The 23,839-nt window shown below is 32.6% G+C and overlaps 5 protein-coding genes across 5 annotated transcripts; 4 read left to right on the top strand and 1 right to left on the bottom strand.

The window, feature by feature from the left end:
* Positions 1 to 3,278: 3,278 nt before the first annotated feature.
* Positions 3,279 to 4,761, top strand: LOC107411834 (trans-resveratrol di-O-methyltransferase). Its single transcript, XM_016019507.4, has 2 exons — positions 3,279 to 4,246; positions 4,385 to 4,761. Exons 1-2 carry the CDS (start codon positions 3,455 to 3,457, stop codon positions 4,679 to 4,681), a joined length of 1,089 nt encoding a protein of 362 aa, XP_015874993.3. The 5' UTR covers positions 3,279 to 3,454; the 3' UTR covers positions 4,682 to 4,761.
* Positions 4,762 to 10,044: 5,283 nt separating this feature from the next.
* Positions 10,045 to 11,839, top strand: LOC107410431 (trans-resveratrol di-O-methyltransferase). Its single transcript, XM_016017864.4, has 2 exons — positions 10,045 to 11,184; positions 11,349 to 11,839. Exons 1-2 carry the CDS (start codon positions 10,396 to 10,398, stop codon positions 11,643 to 11,645), a joined length of 1,086 nt encoding a protein of 361 aa, XP_015873350.3. The 5' UTR covers positions 10,045 to 10,395; the 3' UTR covers positions 11,646 to 11,839.
* A 2,326-nt stretch (positions 11,840 to 14,165) lies between these two features.
* Positions 14,166 to 15,849, top strand: LOC132800378 (uncharacterized). The gene is made up of 2 exons (XM_060813918.1): positions 14,166 to 14,499; positions 14,815 to 15,849. Exons 1-2 carry the CDS (start codon positions 14,239 to 14,241, stop codon positions 15,532 to 15,534), a joined length of 981 nt encoding a protein of 326 aa, XP_060669901.1. The 5' UTR covers positions 14,166 to 14,238; the 3' UTR covers positions 15,535 to 15,849.
* A 1,497-nt stretch (positions 15,850 to 17,346) lies between these two features.
* LOC132803332 (uncharacterized) lies at positions 17,347 to 17,969 on the top strand. Its single transcript, XM_060816037.1, has 2 exons — positions 17,347 to 17,689; positions 17,807 to 17,969. Exons 1-2 carry the CDS (start codon positions 17,403 to 17,405, stop codon positions 17,943 to 17,945), a joined length of 426 nt encoding a protein of 141 aa, XP_060672020.1. The 5' UTR covers positions 17,347 to 17,402; the 3' UTR covers positions 17,946 to 17,969.
* A 2,752-nt stretch (positions 17,970 to 20,721) lies between these two features.
* On the bottom strand, positions 20,722 to 22,916 carry LOC112489921 (chaperone protein dnaJ 15-like). The gene is made up of 4 exons (XM_060813842.1): positions 22,722 to 22,916; positions 22,313 to 22,587; positions 22,121 to 22,171; positions 20,722 to 21,376 (listed from the first exon to the last, which is right to left on the bottom strand). The coding sequence occupies exons 2-4, from the start codon at positions 22,544 to 22,546 to the stop codon at positions 21,365 to 21,367; spliced, it is 297 nt and encodes a 98-aa protein (XP_060669825.1). The 5' UTR covers positions 22,547 to 22,587; positions 22,722 to 22,916; the 3' UTR covers positions 20,722 to 21,364.
* Between the last annotated feature and the right edge of the window lie 923 nt (positions 22,917 to 23,839).

Here is a 23,839-nt window from a genome sequence, read left to right as displayed (position 1 = left end):
TTAGAGTTGTACTGTTGTTTTTCTATCAGAGAATGGTAAAACATTAAAATAGATTGATTAGAAAAGTTTTGATAAAAAAAAAAAAAGATTGATTAGAAAAGTTAGTGGGCGGAATCAAGGTTTAAAATTTCAGTATCGGTAGAAAAAATATAGAAATTTCTATGGAAATATTGGAAAGTATCGAATATCGATTAAAATTCATAAAAAATAATGGAAATTTATTTTAAAAAATGAAAATTTTTATTGAAATTTTAATATTAGTTTATTTAAGCAATCAATTATCAAATTGATTATAAAAATTATAAAAATATTGAATAGATATTATATTTCTCTTAATTAGTTTAATTTATAATAAGCGGTAAAGATCATAAATAAACTATTATTAATAAAAATATACAAAAAAGTATATATATTGGATAAATTATTTATTAATTAAGATAAAACAATCATTAAAATTACATTATAGTTCATAAATATCATCTCAATACTCATTAAACTTTTAGATAACTGAAATTTATTAATATCTTTCTCGTTTTCATTTTGAGATGAAAAATGTAAAAAGTAATTATTAAAAAAATATATCTTTTAATATGTCAACCATAAAAATTTTGTACTAGATATAGTTGTTTTAAATGTTTAGTATAATATGTTCTATCATTTTTTTATTTGTTTAATATTATTAATTTAAATGCTATAAATATCAATTCTACATAATATTATATTTTTATTTTATTATTTTTCATTTTTATGTAATCAATTATTAATTTATAGTTTATGGAATTCTAATGAATTCATTTTAAACAAAATGTATAGCAAATATATATATATATATAATCAATGAATAGATTTTATTAAAATTACTGAATTAAATTCACTTCGTCTTATTAATATCAATAAATACTTAAAAAATAATTAAAATATTAAAAAAATATCACTAAAATTTATTTAGTAAATAAATTTACTAAACATCAATAATATTCTTGAATTTTTTATAAAAAATTTTAAAAAAACTCATAGATATTTTTAAAATTTTTATGAAAATTTTTAAAAATTTATATGAAAATTTTTGAATTTTGATAGATATTATAAATTTTTTAATTAAATTATTAAAAATTCGATATAAATATTTTAACAAAATTTTTATAAAAGTTTTGATAAATATTATAAAAGTTATATCTATTTTCATTTTAATTTTTCAAAAAAAATAAAAAAAATTTGAATATTTTAAATCTAGAGTAACGACCATTAAATTTACGTTCGCAGCAGCGCCCATCAATCTGGACGCAAAATGTGGCTGATGCTGGTTCAGTAAATTTGATAGGCTGGATTATGCCTATGTGTATCTACTCATTGATCTTTCTGCATGTAAAACATTGACATTGATTGATTAGAAAAGTTTTGATTAAAAAAAAAAAAAAGGATTGATTAGAAAAGTTAGTGTTAGTGGCCATTCAATTCATGGATTTGTATGATTGTCTAATTGTTTTGTTGGCATTCACTTTTTCCTTCTTTTTCATGACATCACCATTTTACTTTACATATTCAATGCCCAAGCAATTGTGCTAATCTACGTATTTACCCAAAAAAAAAAAAAATTTGTGCTAATTAATATCTTTTGTTTCCTTTGCTTTTTTGATTTGACTGCCTCTCATGGGCAACAACAATTTCAATTTCACCACCCCTCATACGGAGAGGGCGAGGGTCGGTCCTGGGATGGAATTAGAAAGCCTTTCGCCTTCAGGATTATGCTTTTCTGAGCCACAAATTAAATTGAAGTATTTCCTGGTTTTTGTTTAGTAAAGTATGGACTATGGAGAGGCCTGCTTAAGAAACTTTTTGTTTCTCATTGTTGATTCTAAATAATTTTCACTTATTGCCTTATGACATCATGGTTTTTTGAAACAAACTCTAGAGCATCCTCTTCTTGTGGAACCTATCCACGTTACTGCCAAAAAAAAAAAAAAAGAAAAAAAATCTTGATGAGTATCTTTCTTTTGGTTGTATTTACCGACTTGGGATTTGGTTATCTAATAATTATAGACACTCAGGAAAGTTGAAACAAACACTAAATTGATTATGATCGTGATTCGTGCAAGTGGATAAATTGAATAAATAAAATAATAAAGAATATTATTATTATTTTATTTTTCTATTCTTTTGTTTTTTTGTTGTTTATTGGTTAAAAAGGTGGATCATAAATTAATACAATGGGGCAGGTGAATAAAACTTTTATTTTTTTTTTATTTATTATGATATGGCCGCGCACAAATCCAAGTTCTTAATGACACTATTAAATTGGACAAAATAATAGTGATGATAAGAAAGTACATATTATGACCATGATATGGAGAGTGAAGATAAATTTTTTGTATTTGAAAATTGACATTAGTTATAATTTATTATTTATAATTAATTAAAATTTTTTATTATTTTATTTTTTATAATTTTAACAAAATATACTATTTGACAAGCAGAGCCTATCAATCTGGAATCAAAATGTGGCTGATGCTGGTTCGGTAAATTTGAAAGATTGGATTATGCCCATGTGTATCTACTCGTTGATCTTTGTGCTATTAATTCTCTATAATGGGCTTTATTCAAAAGGGTTACAGTAATTTATCACCAAGAAAAAGTCAAATATCTTCTCCTTTTTAGATTAAAAATTTTAAGGATACGGATTTTTTGTTTTTAAAATTATCTTTAATTCTGTCCTATTAATAAAAAGATAAACATTTTATTTAAAATATTAATATACTTTTTCATCCTTTTACTTTAATAATTTTTACTCTTTATTATCTTATACTAACAGATAAATTTTCCATATAAAGGAATTGCACTGTAGAAGATTGCTGTAGCGCCGCACAGTGAAAAGAAAAATAGAGAAAGAAGTTACTGCAGTGCCATACAATAGAAAGCAAAAGAGACAACGGAGTTTTAATGGTTGCTACTGCCGCACAGTAGAGAAAAAAAAAACATATATATATATATATATATATATATATTAGTTATATATATATATATATATATATATAAGTTAGAGAAGAACGGCAAAAGAATTGGACAAGAAATAAAAATAAATAAATTAAGAAGAAGAAGAATGATACAGGTTTCTTTTAAAATTTTAATGAGGTGGGGCTCAGTTGATGTTTTGTATCCATATGGAAAACTTATCCGTTAGTGTAAATTAATAGAAAATCAAAATTACTGATGTAAAAAGCTAAAAAAAATGTGTTGATATTTTAAATAAGATGACTATTTTTTATTGATGAGATAAGATTGGAGACAGAATTTTTGGAACAGAACGCATCCAAATTTTAGTACTCATTGGCCACATGAAATGTTTTTCATAGGCTAAACTTGCTTCCGTTTTTTACTTTATTTTATTTTCTTCAATTTATCATAGGGTTGTGCATAAATACAAGCAGCAAAGCTGAACCAAAAAGAATACAAAATTATGGATCTCCTTGAGGGAAGCGAATTATTTCAAGCTCAATCCCACTTGTATAAGCATGTATTCAACTACATAAGTTCCATGTCTCTCAAATGCGCAGTTGAGCTTGGCATACCTGATATAATCCACAACCATGGCCGACCCATCACTCTCCCTGATTTGGTCACAGCACTGGAGATTCACCCATCAAAAACTAGCTTCGTTTACAGGCTCATGTCCCTCTTAGTACACTCCGGTTTCTTTGCTGCAACACTACCACTTGATAAAAATCAAGAACGAGGAAATCACAATGAAGAAGAAGAAGCAGAAGCAGCATATGATCTCACCCCTTCTTCGAGGCTCCTCCTGAAAGATAAGCTCCCATGTCTGTCTCCACTTGTTCTTACGCTTTGTCCTGCTACTTTAGCTCCATGGCAATACTTCGGAAACTGGCTTAAAGGGGATAACGGAACTACTCCATTTGAAATTGCACATGGAATGAAGCTTTGGGAATATGCAGAACAGAACCCTGCATTTAACAGCCTATTCAATGAAGCAATGGCCAGTGATTCTGGGATGCTGAACTTGAGTATTAGAGACTGCGAACCTGTTTTCCAAGGCTTGGGTTCTTTGGTTGACGTAGGAGGAGGTACAGGAAAAGTTTGTAGGATCATCTCCGAGGCATTTCCTCGGTTGAAGTGCACAGTGCTTGATCTGCCCCATGTTGTTGCTAATTTACCAGACACAGAGAACGTGAAGTTTATTGGAGGTGATATGTTTCACTTTATCCCTCCAGCTGATGCTATTATGCTTAAGGTATGTTATGGCCCTTTTATTTTATTTTTTCCCATCTATTTTGTCTGGAAATCTTATAAGTTTTAATCTTATATTATTATTTCGGAAAATTAACAATCTTGCTAAGAATTAATTATGGGTTTTGCATTTTGACTACAGTTGATTTTACACGATTATAGTGACGAGGAATGCTTGAAGATTCTGAAGAAATGCAGAGAAGCAATTCCAAGCGATGACGGAAAGGTTATTATCATAGATATAGTAATTAGCAAGGATAGAGAGGAGCACCAAGTGACTGAAACAAAGCTGTGCTCTGACATCTCGATGATGCTTATGCTTACTGGAAGAGAGAGAAGCGAGAGAGACTGGGAAAAGCTCTTCCTTGAGGCTGGTTTCAGAAGCTTCAAGATTTTACCCTTACTTGGTTTAAGGTCTCTAATTGAGATTTATCCTTGATTGGGAATCCTCATTCTACTTTGAAAAAATTTTAGCATGATGATAAGCAGTCTTATATTTATTGTAAATTTTTTTTTTTTGTTTTTTTTTTTTTGTTTTTTTTTTGAATTTATGGTTAGTTGCCTAAGTCACTAAAATATATATATATATATAGTTAAAACTATATCTGATATTAAGAAGATCTATCTCGACCATAAATAATTTATATGTATTGTAATTCATTTTATGCATACCAATTCACTTTCTCTTTTACCAAACAAATTCATTTTCTCAGTGGCCGATGCCATGGGCCATGGCTAGATATAAACCGTAGCAGATCATAACAGATTATTAGAGGGGACTTCTGCTTGCACGACCCTTTTTTGCTCTTTGCACTGATCTTTATATGAAGTTCCCAGAATATCCTTATATATTTAGGGAAAATATATATATATATATATATTTATCCAGTAGTGCCAAACATTGTTTGAATGCTTAATTGTTTGAATGCTTAATAGATCCATCCGAACAACAACGAAATGCTTACTACATTTCAATTGAATAATTTAGACGTGTTCAACAAATTAATTAGAGATGAATAAACCTTTGACATTAAAAATAAACATTTTTTTTTAAAAAAATTAATACGTGATGGGGATGGTTTAATAAACCAAAATTCTTGAGTTTCAAATATTGTAATTAAAAGCGAATATACAAGAAAGCCATTTCGATGTGTTTTGATCCTTCCGAATAAGAGAGGTTTGATGCTTTTGAATCCATTGTATTAATTTCACTTCCTACTCGCAGTATGCTCTTTATGATCTCGGCTCATGATTCAATTGCCATTTATTTAGCTATTGAACCTCAAAAGCTTATGTTTTTATGTGATCGCAGCATCAAAAAGAAAGTCTGAATTTTCCACAGAAGCCGGCTCGAAATGTTTGATCTTACATGCATTTCCCTCTGGAATATTATTACTCTGTGGGTACGACCGGACAACTACCGATATCTAAAAATATCCTTTCTTATAATAATGTTGTTGTTAAATATATATCTATATTTATCGTAAACTTTCGGATCGGGTATTACTTAGATGTGAAACTTGCAGGCCTCATTGGTTGTGATACTTATCTTTTTCTTCTTAATCCGTCTTCGTTGACTTAGCTTGGGACTCTTCTGTCTTAGCTTCATTATGAACAACATCTTTCTTTAGCTTCTCTTTCCAGCTCCAATAAACTCAGAATAGGAGTGGGAAGTTAGCATCTTCTCTTTCTGGCTGTCAACTCTTCTGTCTGTTCGCACTGTGTGCTGCCGAGGGGACTGGGGTGAGGAAGGTAGCATCCCTTTAGCTTAAAATAAGTTTCTAATGCTTGACTCTAAGCTAGATCGTTCCCATCAGTGCTTCTCCTCATTGGGAAATGGTCACTTGTTCATTGATAAGCAAGCTTATCTGACTACTTCCCAAGGATCCCAAGTCTTCTAAGCTTCAAAAAAAGCTGCTAAAAGCTGATGTTTGATGTTTAATGCAACAAGGACCTACTTGTCTTCCCAATCTAATGTTTTCCGAAACTATTTTTATAAATCTGGTAAATTACATTTCATATTTTCAAAATTTAAAAGCATGTCTGCTAAATATTTTATGAAAATAAAAATGGTAAAATAAAATTTGATAAATTACAATTTGAGATATATATATACATATATATATATACATATATATATAAGAAAAAAAAAAAAACCTTTGTTATTGAAAACAACAAACATTATCCATATAGTTAAATACGAACAATTGTTTTGGAAAGCAAGATTATTTGGCAATCCATTACGCTAAGGTTTGGTTTCTTTGCTGCGAGTCTGCAACACAAGTCCATATCAATAAGATGGTCCTTTAATATCATCTTATTCTTATTGAAGAACACCCAATTAATTTTTTTTTTAATCATTACTAAAATTTGGGTTAAAAAAATTTAATTGGACATAAAGTAAAGTTCGAAAGATTGTGATGAAAATAAAAATATAACATAAAAATAAAAAAGAATATGGATGCATTCCATAAATATTTATACATAAAAAATGAGAGAAAATTTCTTTATTTCTTTTTTATAGAAGATTCTAAATTTTAAACACAGAACAAAAATTTAGAGTGATTCTGTTGTTTTTCTATCAGAGAATGGTAAAACATTGACATCGATTGATTATAAAAGTTTTGATAAAAAAACAAAGATTGACTAGAAAAGTTAGTGGACGTGATGATGCTGGTTCGGTAAATTTGATAGGCTGTATTATGCCTATGTGTATCTACTCATTGATCTTTGTACATGCTAAAACATTGACATTGATCGATTAGAGAAGTTTTGATAAAAAAAAGATTGATTAGAAAAGATTTTTTTTTTTTTTTTTTTTTTTTGCTTAAAGGAGATTGATTAGAAAAGTTAGTGTGCGTGATGACCATTCAATTCATGGATTTGGATGATTGCCTAATTGTTTTGTTGGCATTCACTTTTTTCCTTTCTTTTTCATGCCTTGACATCACCATTTTACTTTACATATTCCAATGCCCAAGCAATTGTGCTAATCTATGTATTTACAAAAAAAAAAAAAAATAATAATAATAATAAATTTATGCTAATTAATATCTTTTGTTCCTCGGGCATGTTTGGTCATCTATTTTTAAAACAGTTTTATGTTTTATAAGATAGAAAATTGTTTTCAAAATAAAATTATATATTTGATTATCAATTTTTAAAAATAGTTCTAAAAAACAAATGGAAAAAAAAAATAAAATTGAAAAACAATAAAATAATATTTTTATCTATTTTGAAAATAATAAAATATATATTATTTTAATTTGTTTTCTTTATCGTTTTTCTTTAGTCTTCATTTCTTTATCTTATAGAGAAAAAATTGTACAGAGAAAACATTACTTTAATTTTTATGAATATTTTAGAGAGAGAAAATTATAAAGAGAGAAAGATAGAATATTATGTCTTGACAAATATATCAAATTAAATTTTTTTATTCTCTTATTTTATCTTTCTCTATTTTTTTTAATAGAATAACTTAAAAAAAACTATTCTTTTTTTTTAATCCTTTGTAAGTTACATCGATTACTTTTTATTTTTCTTTTCTTCGTTATATACCTACTAGTTTTTTATTTTTTATTTTCTTTTTCTTCATTATATACCTACTAGTTTTTTATTTTTTATCTTATTTCTTTTATCAATTTTTTTCAGGACAAATATTTCTTATATCAATTATTTATTTTTCTATTTTATTCTTTTTTTTATTTTCCATTTTTCCTTATCAAATATTCTCTCTCTCTCTCTCTCTCTCTCTTTTCTAATTTGTTCTTTTTCCTAATTTTCCATTTTTCTTTTATTCTATTATTTTTTTTCTTATTTTCCATTTCTATCAGATTTGTTTTTTTAATTTTTCAATTTTTACTTTTTCTTTTTCATTGTTTTTCTGTTTTTCTATAAGTTATTCTTTTTTTTTTTCCTTATCTCCATTTTTTATTTCTCCTTATCTCCCATTGTATTTATTTATTTTTCTTTCCTTTTCATTATTTATTTTGTTTTTACTTTTCCTCAACAATATCAAGAAGGTCTAAACATATGGCTTGACTATATTGGTAAAACATAAAAGTTAGTAGTTTTATTATTATGCTAATATGAGATTTTATGGATATTAATAGTTGGAAATATTATGTTAGACATGTAGAATTTAATTCTTTAATTAATGAAACTGGAATCTTCATTTTTATTTCCTATTATTTCATTCACACCTTTTGAAATAATTTCATCTACGCCCCCTATAATAGTCCCAGTTGTAATTTTTTAAATCTGAAAGGCTAAATTAAAATTAATGCAAATCTGTGAGTTTAAATTAAATATTCCCAAAAAAATATATAGCTATAAATATTATATATAATGTTAATCAATTAATAATAATTTAAAAAAAGTTCAACAGAAAATAAATGTTACATTATATTTTGATATACTTTTTATATATATAATTCATTAATATATGAATGCATTAATATATATATATATATATTATATATAAGGTTTCTTGTAGGTTAAAAAAAAAAAAAAGTGTTCATTTTATGTTAAAAAAAATAGAAAAAATAAAAACTTTTTTAAAAAAATTTAAAAATCGTTTAGCCAAACATCTTTTCTGTTTTCTAGTTTGAAAATTGTTTTCAAGTATTAATGGCCAAACACTCCTTATTCTCATTAAATAGCAGAAAATTATTTTTTATTTTCTATTTTGAAAATAATATTTCAAAAATAGAAAACAGAAAACATGACCAAACAGACCTTTTATTTTTTTTTATTTGACTGCCTCTAATTTGTTTTTGGTAAGATTTGACTACTTCTAATGGGCAACAACAATTTCACCACCCCTCATAATGAGAGGGCGAGGGTCCTGGGATGGAATTAGAAAGCCTTTCGCCTTCAGGACTATGCATTTCTGAGCCACAAATTAAATTGAAGTATTTCCTGGTTTTTGTTTAGTATAGTATGGAGAGGCCTGCTTAAGAAACTTTTTGTTTCTCATTGTTGATTCCAAATAATTTTCACTTATTGCCTTATGAAATCATGGTTTTATGAAACAATCTCTAGATGAGCATCCTCTTGTTGTTGAACCTAATCCACGTTACTGTCAAAAAAAAAAAAAAAAAAAAATCTTGATGAGTATCTTTCCTTTTGGTTGTATTTACTGATTTGGGATTTGGTTACCTAATAATTATAGACTCTCAAAAGGAGTGGTTAACCAATAAAGTGTTTTTGTTTTTTTGCCTTTTTTTTGTGAATTGATTGATATGATCGTGATTCGTGCAAGTGGATAAATTGAATAAATAAAATAACAAAGAAATATTATTTTATTTTATTTTTTATTTTTTTGTTTATTGGTTAAAGAAATAGATCATAAATTGATAAGATGGGCCACGTGAATAAAATTTTTTATTTTTTTATTATTTATTATGATATGGCCACGCGCAAATCCAAGTTTTCATGTTATTACGACATTGGACAAAATGATAGTGGAAGCACATGTTATGACCATGATATGGATAGTAGAGATGAATATCATCCTTTGAATTTAATGATTCATGTTACCTATAATTTACTATTTATAATTAATTAAATTTTTTTATTATTTTATTTTAAAAAAATAATATTTATTAAAATTTTATTTTATAGATGTAGTTATTATTTTAAAAATTAAATGTTGAATTTAAAATTAATAATTATATTTATATTAAAGAATGATAGATTAATATTATTATAATTTATTATTTTTATTATTATTATTTTTAAGTGTATCATACTGTACATATGTTTCGTTTCAACATACGTTTTATGATTTTAACAAACACGCAGGGCCTATCATTCTGAACTCAAAATATGGCTGATGCTGGTTCGGTAAATTTGAAATGCTGGATTATGCATTTGTGCATCTACTTGTGAGTCTTTGTGCCATTAATTCTCTATAATGGGCTTTATTCAAAAGGGTCACAGTAATTTATCAAGAAGGAAAAGTCAGATATTTTTTCCCTTTTAGATTATAAATTTTAGTAGTCATTGGCCAAATGAAATGTTTTTCATAGGCTAAACTTGCTTCTGTTTTTTATTTTATTTTATTTTCTTCAATTTTCATAAGGTTGTGTATTAAGTACAAGCAGCAAGGCTGAAACCAAAAAGTATACAAGATATCCAAAATACAAAATTATGGATCTCGTTGAGGGAAGCGAATTATTTCAAGCTCAATCCCACTTGTATAAGTACATGTCAAGCTGCACAATCTCCATGTGTCTCAAATGCGCAGTTGAGCTTGGCATACCAGATATAATCCACAACCATGGCCGACCCATCGCTCTCCCTGATTTGGTCACAGCACTGGAGATTCACCCATCAAAAACTAGGTTCGTTTACAGGCTCATGTCCCTCTTGGTACACTCCGGTTTCTTTGCTGCAACACTACCACTGGATACAAATCAAGAACAAGGAGATCACCAAAAAGAAGAAGAAGCAGCATATGATCTCACCCCTTCTTCTAGGCTCCTCCTGAAAGATAAGCTCCCCTGCCTGTCGCCCTTTGTTCTTGCACTACTTGATCCTTGTTTGATTACTCCATGTCTATTCATGGGAAAATGGTTTAAAGGGGACAGAGGGACTACTCCATTTGAGAGTGCACACGGTATGCAATTTTGGGAATATGCAGACCACAATCCTGCATATAACAGCCTATTCAATGAAGCAATGGCCTGTGATTCTGAGATGTTGAACTTGGTTATTAAAGACTGCAAACCTGTTTTCCAAGGCTTGGGTTCGCTGGTTGATGTAGGAGGTGGTACAGGAAAATTTGCTAGGATCATCACCGAGACATTCCCTCAGTTGAAGTGCACAGTGCTTGATCGACCCCATGTGGTTGCTAATTTACCAGACACACAAAACTTGAAGTTTATTGCAGGTGATATGTTTCAGTCTATTCCTTCAGCTGATGCTCTTCTGCTTAAGGTATGACCTGTTTTCCATGAATTTTGACACCCTGCTCTCAAACACACTCTGTCATTGAAGTTTAATTTATGTGATACTAATATTTGTGAATTGGAACACAATCTTGCTAACGTTAATAAAGTAACTACTTTGAATTTGATGGTGAAATTATGAGTGGTGTACAGTTGACTTTGCACTCGTATAGCGACGAGGAATGCTTGAAGATTCTGAAGAAATGCAGAGAAGCAATTCCAAGCGATGGAGGAAAGGTTATTGTTATAGATATAGTGATTAATAAGAATGAAGATGAGCACGAAGTGACTGAGACAAAGCTTTTGATCGACGTGATGAGGATGTCTGTAGCTACTGGAAGAGAGAGAAGCCAGAGAGATTGGGAAAAGCTTTTCTTGGGGTCTGGTTTCAGTCGCTACAACATAGCACCCATCTTTGGTTTAAAGTCTCTAATTGAGGTTTTTCCCTAAATTTAGAAACAATCATTTTTATTGGGAAAATTATGCTTCAATTTAATGTTTTAGACATTACAGTAATGATCGAGTATTTAGTTTATATATGTATTGTGGTTTAAATTAGATTTTTATGGTCAAAACTAGTTGTCTACAGAGTTAAAATTTGTATCTGATATTAAGTTCATAAATAAAATACAAATTGCTCTTCATTTTTTTTTTTCCTCTTTCATTTTTTTTTTTTTTTGGATTTGGGCCTTTAAAATTGGATTTTAGGTGGGCCTGTTCTGTACTAGTGAGAAAGATCTGTCTTATTATTATTTTTTAAAATGTTTGATTATAGGGGAATTTGGCCCAATATCCCTGTAGGACCGAGCTTCATGAATTTTGCCTCCTCAATTCATTTTTTTTTTTATCTACCCCTTAATATCCCTTATAACCTTTAAACAAAAAACAATTACTTACATATCCTTTTATTTTTAAAACCAAACAAAAATCAACTATTCTTTTTCTAAACGTCTTTACACTTTCACAAATACAAAAATACAAAAAAAGCAAACAAACGGCTTTATACACGAACACACAAATACAAACAACCAAACCGAAGCTGTCATGGAAAAGCCAAACATTAGGATCTCATCTCAGCACAGGGAATAAGGTAATTGGTTGAATCTTTTTCTTTATTTGTTGCCGTGGGACCAGTGTGGGTTGTTTTTGTGTGGATTTGGCTTTATGTTTATTTCTTTCGTTGCCGTGGAGTGGGTTTTTATTTATAATTTTTGTGTTTATATTTTTTGAAGATTTAGGATAGATTGATATTGGGCATTAGTAGGAAATGAAGAGAGGAAAAAAATGGGACTGGTTTGGCGTTGATCAGTGGCCGGAGGTGGAAGAAATAACCCGGTGAAGAATCGGGTCGGTAGTGATTTAGGCGGGTTTATTTTTTGAAGATTTAGGATAGATTGATATTGGGCATTAGTAGGAAATGAAGAGAGGCAAAAAATGGGACCGATTTGGCCTTGATCGGTGGCCGGAGGTGGAAGAAATAACCGGGTCAAGAATCGGGTCGGTGTTGGTTTAGGCGGGTTCGGGTCGACCCGGATAAGGGTTGAAGATGGATTGAACGACATGTCGTCTGGGATGAACGACACCCAGACGACACGTCGTTTTTTTTTTTTTTTTTTAAATTTTTATAAAAAATGTTTTTTTTTGGATATAGATATATATATAGAATTGAAGATAAGAGAAAGAGAGAAAGAGAGAAAGAGAGAGAGAGAGAGAGAGAGAGAGAGAGAGAGAGAGAAATTAATTAGAGAAAAAATGAGAGAAATACTTTATGATTATTTTTTTTGGGTATTTTTTGGGAAAGAATGAGAGAAAGAGAGAGAGAGAGAGAGAGAGAAATTAATAGTAATTCATAAAGGAATGTAATACCGTCAAGAATTCCCTATTAGATTTTTTTCCTTGTATTCATATACAAAATAATGAAATATATTATGAATTTTGTGTCACAAATATGTATGAAAACTAGGATGACGTTTATTTGATCCAAAAAGCATAAAAGCATCCTGTCTAGATAAAGGTAATATGTTTTAACGGTTGTTGACTAAGACCAAAAGGACCCTTACAAGCAGCAACATCAACATACCCATCCTTTCCACAAATTCCAACACATGCTGAAACCCTTAAATTACCATAATATATATATATATATATATATATCAGAGAGAGAGAGAGAGAGAGAGAGAGAGCAAAAAGAAGTGAGGTCGCCGACTACTAGAAGACTGCACTTTGTTCTACAAATAAATAGAAAAGAAAAAATGCTTATACATGTCAAAACTCTCCAATGGGGAATAAACTGTACAGTATCAGAGTGCTCTTCCTCTGCTGGCTGATGCTATTGCTATGGATATGTTAAAACTAAAACCTCTCAAGTGTGCATATAATCACAAGAAGCACCCTTCTTGCAATGACCACTCTCATGATACTTGCAAACTCTCTGTCCCTTAAACGGAGGCCTTGAAGAACCTCCCCCTCCCCCTCCCCCTCCATTACCAAACGATGACTGCCTGTTCCAAGGTTTATTACCCCCACCATAACCAGAATCCCCACTGTGAGATCCTCTATCCCTCTGATTTGAGTATCTATCTGCATTATGATTCCGTTCGCTTCCCCATTTCCCTTGGTTCCCTGTTGGTGCGCCCCAACCCGGATTTGGATTTCCTGGTGGTGGCCCTTGACCAGGAGAAAAGAGAAAAATACTTATGATTAATTAGAATTGAAGTTGAGAATTCCAGAGTTAGTACTTTCTAAAGGTATATATATATATATATATATATAGAGAGAGAGAGAGAGAAAGAGAGAGACAGAAGATCGATGCATAAAATTTTAGGTACATGGTTAGCTAGAAGCAAACACGCAAACACTTTATCCCCAAAAAAGAAAAAAATAAAAAATTAAAGAAGAAGAAGATAGAAAGATTTAGATGGCTTGCACACTGCTATACATTAAATGTTCAGTAAATGTTATGGCATGCACAATATCCTTAGGAAGAGAGCGTATGAAATTGAGGATTGCGGATATTTATACATGTATGTATACATAGTTGACAATGTTGTTAAAGGTAGATAAAAGTTTATTAATGTTGTCAATGTACATTTGTAGGTTGTACTTTATAATGGCACCAAAGAGGAACTTGCGACGTCAACCGAAGAAGGGAGTTAAGAAGGTGGAAAGTAAGAGACGCGGTGGTAGCACAGCAGCAGCACCCGACTCTAAGCGTCAACGTACTACTAGGCAGAAATCCAAATCTGAGACGGAAAGCACCAAACTTCGAGGGCACGTTCCACTTTCCTCTCCCCCATCTGATATGGTAAGTTTTATATTCATTTAGGTTGTTTTGTGCGGTAAATGATAAGACATGTGATAGTATTTATTCATGAATGTGAAAACTGAAGAAAAACTTCACCCGATGGCCATCGGTAATTGCCGATAGGCCATCAGGCTTTTTTTTTAGTTCATTGTAGGTTGATTACCGATGGTTTCATCGGTAATTACCACTTGTGCAAAAATGTGAACCCATATGTCTTAAGATTTAGTTGGAAATTATTATTATCAAGTTAGGGTGGAAAAATAGGGTATGATTAAATCGTTGATGTCAGTTCCATTTATGTAATTCATATTGCAGCCCATCGATGCTCCAAAGGAACGGATGTTGCAGGATGCCGATATAAATAAAGGTAGGGCACATTCATTCGGGAATCCAATAGGGGTGAACAAAGTAATTACAAGTGTCCTCACAAGTGAACAGCTCGAAAAGTATAGACAAACATGTTTTGGACACTTACTTGACATGAAGAACCTCCGGTTCTCTGGTCAGTTAGTGCATCACCTGCTTTGCAGACAAGTTGAGTCCAACAATCCAGAAGTACTGGAGTTTAACTTCGGCGGATCTGTAGTGCGGTTTACGAAGTGGGAATTCGCACTCATTAGTGGGTTAAAGTTTTGTAGGTACCCTTCGATGTATGATATGCAAATTTCCAAAGGAAATGAGCTGTGTAGGAGGTTGCTAGATGACAGGAGTGACTTGAAACCGCCCGAACTGGAACGACTATTCAAGGATACACTTTTTGTGGATGATTGGGATGCTGTTAGAATTGCGTTACTATATTTCTTAGTTCATGGTGTACTCGGAATGGATCCGAAGGTTCAAATAAAAAAAAAATTCATTGATTTGGTTGCTGATCTCGACGTATTTAATTCCTACCCTTGGGGCATTCTGAGCTACAAGGAGACGATCAACTCATTCCACAATGCATTCCAGCAACGAGGACGAGGACGTGCAGTAAAGAATATATCACAGTATTATGACCTAAAAGGTTTTCCATTGGTGTTTCAGGTACGGTAATATATTTAATACATGTAGCGTTTACTTAAAATTTATATTTAATAACCTATAATTTGTATTTTGTAGGTGTGGGGGTTTGAAGCAATCCCTGATTTTGGTAACCAATTTGCCGACCAGTTGGAAACCCGTTGTCCGAGGATCCTTGGATGGCATACTCCAAGGCAACCGAACCATTTTGCTGTCCATAATTGGTTCTCCTCCAATAGCAATGTAAGGCAAATTTTGTTTAGACTACATGGTACGACTACATTCAAGTTACATTACCATAGTCAGTTTCCAAATTTACTTTTTTTTCCTTTCTTCATTGCATGTAGTATGTTGTGCACTGGACGTTAGATGCTACCGATGAGGAGAAGACTATGGATTACTGGCAAACAATAGCAGTTGACATACATGAAGTTCGCTACACGTCACCTCCAATTGTAGCACCAATAGTTGGCGCTAAAGATGTTGGCACTAAAGATGTTAGCGCTAAAAATGCGTCCAAAGCTGAGGAGCATTCTAGTGGCCCTCCAGATGCTAATTTCAGGGTATGCAATTGTTACTTGCACCCAAATTTGTATTTCATATGTTGTACTAATATATGTTGACTTATGTTTTGGATATTGATATTGATTAGCTTGCTTGCTTGGAGGCAAAAGTTGATGAATTAAATAAAGAGATGGCAGCGTTAAGGAAGATGCTTAGTTCTGTTATTGACCAACAAAAGCATCAGGTATCATTTAGACAACTTAGTATACTTTACTTTAGTGCTTCAGCATTATTAAATTACATATTGTAATTCAGCAATTATTTGTTGTTAGAGTTTGGGAACTGCAAAAATAATCATTGTGTTTTGCAGGCCGAGCATCATATGCATAGCCATTCACTGTCATCTTCGGTTAGACCATCATCCCCTGTGGCACCGTCTGTTGGAGAGCAAGCTGAAGAATTTGATGCACCCATAGACGGTTCCAATGGTAGGAAGGAGGATGATGATTGTACTACACCGTTTGAGCCTATCGTACCTGGAGGACCCTATGTGGAGGATTCCTGGGCTTTGGTGCCATATCGGCCTTTACATTTCGGGTGGGATATCGGTGCTTCAGCTGACAGTCCACATCATGACCAATCAGCTGAGATTGAGGTGGAAGATCGGAAGCATAACGTTGGTGATACAAACCGATTCGGTCGAGTTTACCACCAGTCACATCACGTCATCTCTCCTTACACCGACCCGTGTAAAAAGAAGGTCAAATTTAATCTTACTCGACCTATTGATGCATCAAAAGAGAGGGCGTTCGATGAGTGGTATAGGGTGGCACCGAAGGAAGCAACCGTGTGTACATCTTATATGACGGTGGGAAAGGAATGTTTTGCTGAGCTACTGACCGCTGAAGGATGGTTGAATTCCGATGTAAGTTATATGTTTTATGTTCATGCAAAATCATTGTGGTCCTATGTTTGGAATGATGTTTTATTTATCACCTCGCACTTGTTACTTATTTCTTTTAATGTGGTTTTGCAGCATATTGACACTATTTTGTATTTCATACGAAAAAGACGGTTTGATAATGAGAAGATGTTCACCAACACCTGTGCCATATTAGACGTGTTATTTTGGGTAAGATGATGGGATGTTACTGCGTTGCTTAATGTTATATTGATGATATTTTATATCGTATATATTTCATTATTTGGCAGTCATCCATCAAAGGGCGTTATCCCATATGGAGGGCATCTCGTAGCACATATTCATGTGATGCGACCCTTTGTAACTATGTGCGTGGGAGGTCACCCAAACCTAGCGTGTCATGGCGGATATGTGATTATGTAAGTCCATACATATATTGAAAAAAATTCTCACTAAGTTTCCCATTTTGTGGATAATGAGGTTATGTTCTAATTTGCAGGTGTACATCCCTGTCAACAATGGAGGCGCGCATTGGTTGGCAGCATGTGTGGACTTGAAGGCCCGGTATATTGATTTATACGATCCAAATATGGGAAATAAATATGTCCAGAATAGAGAGTTGAACAATGCGGAATGCCTTACGTATATGCTGCCTTACCTATTGAGGGATGGGGGATATTACGGGAAGAATCCGGACGTGTCTCCCACTTTAGATCCATTCACGATGACCATGATCAAAGATGCACCCCGCCAAGATAATGGGTATGAATGTGTTGTCATTTCAAACAACTTGTATTGCTGCTGTTTTTTATTGTGGTTACGTGTGAAAATACACGTAGTTGGTTTTCATTAATGCTAATCATTAATGCTATTCTGCAGGGGTGATTGTGGCGTCTACGCTCTGAAATTTATTGAATACATGAGTAGTGAGGAGAACCCTTCATTTGGTCCGCAAGACATTATGTTTTTTAGAAAAAAATATGCTGTTGATTTGTACTTTAATAAACTTTCAATGTAGATCGTATGTTTAATGTTATGACGGTCTATACTAATGTTATACTAATGTTATCTTAATATGCTGAACCTATCTTTACTAATGACAACTATTGAAAAAAAAAGAAAAAAGATAAAAGATAAAAAAAACCCTCGGTTGTGGTAAAAATTAAAGGAAAGATGATTATCGATGGTGCATCGATAATTCCCGATTCACCATCGGTAATTACAGAAATGCTTTTTCGTAACCAACAAATAAACCTTGGAAAAATTACCGACGGTTTCGTCGGTAATTTCCGAATGTGTACAGTCCATCAAGTTTTACCAATTTGTTGGGCCCCACAAGTTTCATAATGTGTGTTGAATGCAAAAACAGGGCAAATAGGGATTCTAAAATTATAATAAGTGGAGAAAATCCCAAAATTTAATAAATGTGTATCAAATTTTGCCAAAAAATGGGATGTCTGTTCACCCTCTGTAATTCCCGAGAAAAACGTCGGTAACCGCCAAATTCCCTCGGAAAATTACAGATTTTTTCGTCGGTAATTCCTGATGGTGTACAGTCCATCATATTTGACATATTTTTTGGGCCCCACAAGTCCCATAAAGAGTGTTAAAGCAAAAACATGCAAAACAGGGATTCTAAAATTGTACTAAGGAGAGAAAATCCCAAAATTTCATAAAAGTATATCAAATTTTGCAAAAACATTGATGACTGTTCACCCTTGGTAATTCCCGAGGAAATCATCGGTAACCACTAAATTCCTTCAGGAATAATTACCGACATTTTCGTCGGTAATTCCCAAGGGTGTACAGTACATCATGTTTTGCCAATTTTTTGGACCCCACAAGGCCCCTAAGGTGTGTTGAATGCAAAAAAATGCAAAACATGGATTCTATAATTGTACTAAGGAGAGAAAATCCCAAAATTTAATAAAAGTGTATCAAAGTTTGCAAAAAATAAGCTTACTGTTCACCCTCGGGAATTCCTGACGAAATCGTCGGGAAAATACAAATGCCCTCTGGAAAAATTACCGACAGTTTCGTCGGTACTTTCCCGAGGGTATACAGTACATCGTATTTTGCCAATTTTTTTGAACCCCACAAGGCCCCAAAGGTGTGTTGAATGCAAAAAAATGCAAAACATGGATTGTATAATTGTACTAAGGAGAGAAAATCCCAAAATTTAATAAAAGTGTATCAAAATTTGCAAAAAATTAGCTTATTGTTCATCCTCGGGAATTCCCGACGAAATCGTCGGGAAAATACAAATGCCCTCCGGAAAAATTACCGACAGTTTCGTCGGTACTTTCCCGAGGGTGTATAGTACATCGTATTTTGCTAATTTTTTGGACCCCACAAGGCCCCTGAGATGTGTTGAATGCAAAAAAATGCAAAACATGGATTGTATAATTGTACTAAGGAGAGAAAATCCCAAAATTTAATAAAAGTGTATCAAAGTTTGCAAAAAATAATCTTACTGTTCACCCTCGGGAATTCCTGACGAAATCGTCGGGAAACTACAAATATCCTCTGGAAAAATTACCGACAATTTCGTCGGTAATTCCCGAGGGTGTACAGTACATAGTATTTTGCCAATTTTTTGGACCCCACAAGGCCCCTAAGGTGTGTTGAATGCAAAAAATTCAAAACATGGATTCTATAATTGTACTAAGGAGAGAAAATCCCAAAATTTAATAAAAGTGTATCAAAGTTTGCAAAAAATATGCTTACTGTTCACCCTCGGGAATTCCCGATGAAATCGTCGGGAAAATACAAATGCCATCTGGAAAACTTACTGACAGTTTCGTCGGTAATTCCCGAGGGTGTACAGTATGTATTATTTTGCCAATTGTTTTTACCCCACAAGGCCCATAAGAACATGTTGAATGAAAAAACATGGAAAACATGGATTCTATAATTGTACTAAGAAGAGAAAATCCCAAAATTTAATAAAAGTGTATCAAAGTTTGCAAAATATATGCTTACTGTTCACCCTCGGGAATTCCCGACGAAATCGTCGGGAAAATACAAATGCCCTATGGAAAAATTACCGACAGTTGCGTCGGTAATTTCCCGAGGGTATACAGTACGTACTGTTCACCCTCTGGCAAAATATTACGTACTGTACACCCTCGGGAATTACCGACGAAACTGTCGGTAATTTTTCCAGAGGGTATTTGTAGTTTCCCGACGATTTCGTCGGGAATTCCCGAGGGTGAACAGTAAGCATATTTTTTGCAAACTTTGATACAGTTTTATTAAATTTTGGGATTTTCTCTCCTTAGTACAATTATAGAATCCATGTTTTCCATGTTTTTTCATTCAACACACCTTAGGGGCCTTGTGGGGTAAACAAAATTGGCAAAATATTACGTACTGTACACCCTCGGGAATTACCGACGAAACTGTCGGTAATTTTTCCAGAGGGTATTTGTAGTTTCCCGACGATTTCGTCGGGAATTCCCGAGGGTGAACAGTAAGCATATTTTTTGCAAAATTTGATACACTTTTATTAAATTTTGGGATTTTCTCTCCTTAGTACAATTATAGAATCCATGTTTTCCATGTTTTTTCATTCAACATGTTCTCATGGGCCTTGTGGGGTAAAAACAATTGGCAAAATAATACGTACTGTACACCCTCGGGAATTACCGACGAAACTGTCGGTAATTTTTAAAGAGTATATTTGTAGTTTCCCAACGATTGACACGAGAATCAAGTATAAAAACTAAAAACAAAATCTGAATATGGAAGAAATTGGATCCTTTCACAAATATGGAAGTTTCCGTTTTTTTTTTTCTTTTTTGTTTATTACATTTTGGTATCTTTTTTTCTACGAAAATCCAGCTGAACACAACTCTATAATTCCTATGTTCCAAGATTATGTATAAGATTCGAAACATATTGGATACAAAGTCCTACAAGGTAGCAGACACGGCAAAACTTTGCTGGCATACCTCATGCTGAACCAGAATCCTGATATCCCAAACAAAAATATATAAAAGAAAGAAAAAATTTGTGAAAAATTAAGTGAAAATTCAAACTCCAATGCCTGTTATCAACTGGCCCAGCGTGAAGGATTTTTTTCACATATACCAGGTTAGGCCATCTGCCTCTGTGCTAATAAGCCTTTGTAATTCAAATTTTTTTATGATGCTGAAGAATGATGCCTAAAATTCACACAGCAGCATGCATCTCTAGCCGTCTTCGTGCTAAGATTTTCAAATTTGTTCAGAATGCTTTGAAGCAACCTGTGTGTCCACCGTTCTTGTGTCATGCTTTCTCTTGCTTCGTCTCTTTAATCTAGATGTGCGTGTCTTTGTAGGATGCTTTACAGCATGCTCTTGGATTTCCAACACTACATTTTCATTGGTAGGGAGTTCAGGAGGGGCATCAGGCCATGGTGTGCGTTTTGATGGTACATTGACCTCCAGAGGAGGATCAATTATCCATCTGTAAAGAGACCACACTAATGTCAAATGCATGTGCATAGGAAGAGATTCTGCTGAATGAATTTTAATTAAATAGGCAATTGACTGTCATGATTTTTGTGTGTCAATGATATATATTGAAATTTAGATGGCTTGATGAGGGGTGGGGGGGAAAAAAAGCATTTCCATATGACAAAATTATTGACTAAAGGTAAAGATTTGCTGAACCAAAGTAAAATAAAAAGAAGCATGCTACATAAAATCATAGTACAATTATATAAGTCAATTGTTTAAAGGATTGTAGTCAAATTGCAAGTAAGAAAGCCCTTGGGAATGAGGTCAGAGGACTGAACAGAAATACATTGAAATGCCACACCAATATCACTTGACCACTTGAAACAATGCAATGACATTCACTTGAAAAGAGAAGTTGAGCATCATTATCACATTCACAGGTAGGTTACTAATTTTAAGTTCTACCCATGTGTGATATTCAAAATCACAATTTCACAGCCACAATTTTATGCTTTGAAAATAAATTAGAGATGCATAGTACTTAGAAATTGAATGATATAACAGCAGAAAGTTTAACATGACAAGAGTATTACAAAACATTTCTACCAATTGTATATGATCATTGGCACTGTTGACTCCATCTATGCTTCAAATTTTTTAAACAACCATGACAGCTTTCAGAATGCAAAAATCATATGCACTATAAAATGGAAAATGGATTGGAGACACAATAGGAAAAAAGATATGGTACCTGTAGGGCCAAACCATAACCGCCATTCACATCTTGCTCGAAATAAAGTAACTGGAAAATAAAGCAATTAGATTATAAATTTAATGTCACATCAGCAACACAAAAGAAAATGCAGATGCAGAGAGAGAGAGTTCATAGTCATCAAACATGGTATATAAACAATTTAAATGCAAAAATATGAAATATACATACCTTAAATTTGCTTTGTGCATTTGAAGTAACTCTTACTACAATACCACACTCGGCTTGTTGCTCGTTGATTGTAACACCAAAGAAATGAGCATTTTGCTTATCCACCTGCAACAAAACAAAATCAACCAAACGGAAAATTCCAGAAAGAATGAAAGTCCATGATAACAAACATGAAAGCACCTTTCCACTAACTGATGACAGAATGGAATGTATCCCTAGTTGGCTGTACTCCATCCAGCATCATATCATCATACATATCTCTCAGCAAGAAATGCCTACCACCACCGTTATTAAAAAAAAAAAAAAAAACAGAACACAACTTTCACAATTTCTCTTTCACAATTTCTCCAAAAAAAAAATAAATTCCCAAAACCACTAAAAGAAAATCAAAATTAGAGCTGTTGCCTACCTGTTGCTTCTGCTTCTGCTCCTAGGGCTCTCTAAAATCCTGCAGTTTTCTCTCTGAGTCGCCTCTTCACCATCTCCTTCAAAACGCGCAGTCTCCACGCTTACAATCCGGCCGATTCATGAAAGGAAACAGAGGGCTCCTAAGGTCTGGTTATGGATAAAGAGATGGAGGGGAAAAGTCGAAGAAAGGAAAGAAAAAAACATATAAAAAAAAACACATAAGCGTATTTTGGGATTTTAAAAAATTGGAGGGGTAGATAAAAAAAGAAATGAATTGGGGAGACAAAATTTATGAAGCTCGGTCCTACAGGGGTATTGGGCCAAATTCCCCTTGATTATTTTATATTTAGTTATATTTATTTATTGCATAGTGAGTTATTCATATATATATTTGGTAAAGTAGATGGTGTCATTAATGATACTCTTAATTAATTAAAATTTAAACAGATATAATGATGATTAATTTTTGGATTGAATATCTATCAAATAAATAGTTATAAAGCAAACTCTTCCAATACTTTCAACATAGCCATTGTAGATGTTTTTATGTGGCAATCCAATACGGTTAGTGTTACATTGCCTGGTACAAATTCTGTCCTGACTAATTATATTTAGTTATTTTGACCATAAACATCTTCAATTCGAGGGAATTTAGAGTTTGTTATTGTGTTGATCCCATCCGAAATCATGGATAAGGGAATCTTTGCTCTGAGCATGTTTCCAAATTCTTGAAAGCAATCTGGCGGTGGAATATTAGGAACAAAATGAATTCCAACATAATACCAAAAACAAAACAAATCAAATCTGAAATAGTTTTTCTATATTCTAAATAGTCAATGAAAATTAATGTCCAGAAAAAAAAAAAAACATTAAAACTAAGAAGAGAAGTTCTAGTCACACTCTAAAATAATCTTTATACAGTGTCAACTTTTTTAATTTCCTAAGCTATCCTTTTTTTTTTTTTTCAGTATTTTCAATTTTTTTTTTTTTTTAATTATTCTCTTCCTACCTTAGTCACTATTGGCACCATTGCCGCAGTCTCGATGTGCTTAATCAGGTATGTAACTATGCACATTTTTCTGTTCCACTATACTTATTTCCGGGCCAAATACCTTTTTG

The sequence above is a fragment of the Ziziphus jujuba genome, chromosome 1 (assembly GCF_031755915.1).
Source record: "Ziziphus jujuba cultivar Dongzao chromosome 1, ASM3175591v1".
NCBI classification, from domain to species: Eukaryota; Viridiplantae; Streptophyta; class Magnoliopsida; order Rosales; family Rhamnaceae; genus Ziziphus; species Ziziphus jujuba.
This window is presented reverse-complemented; position numbering and strand designations above follow the sequence as displayed.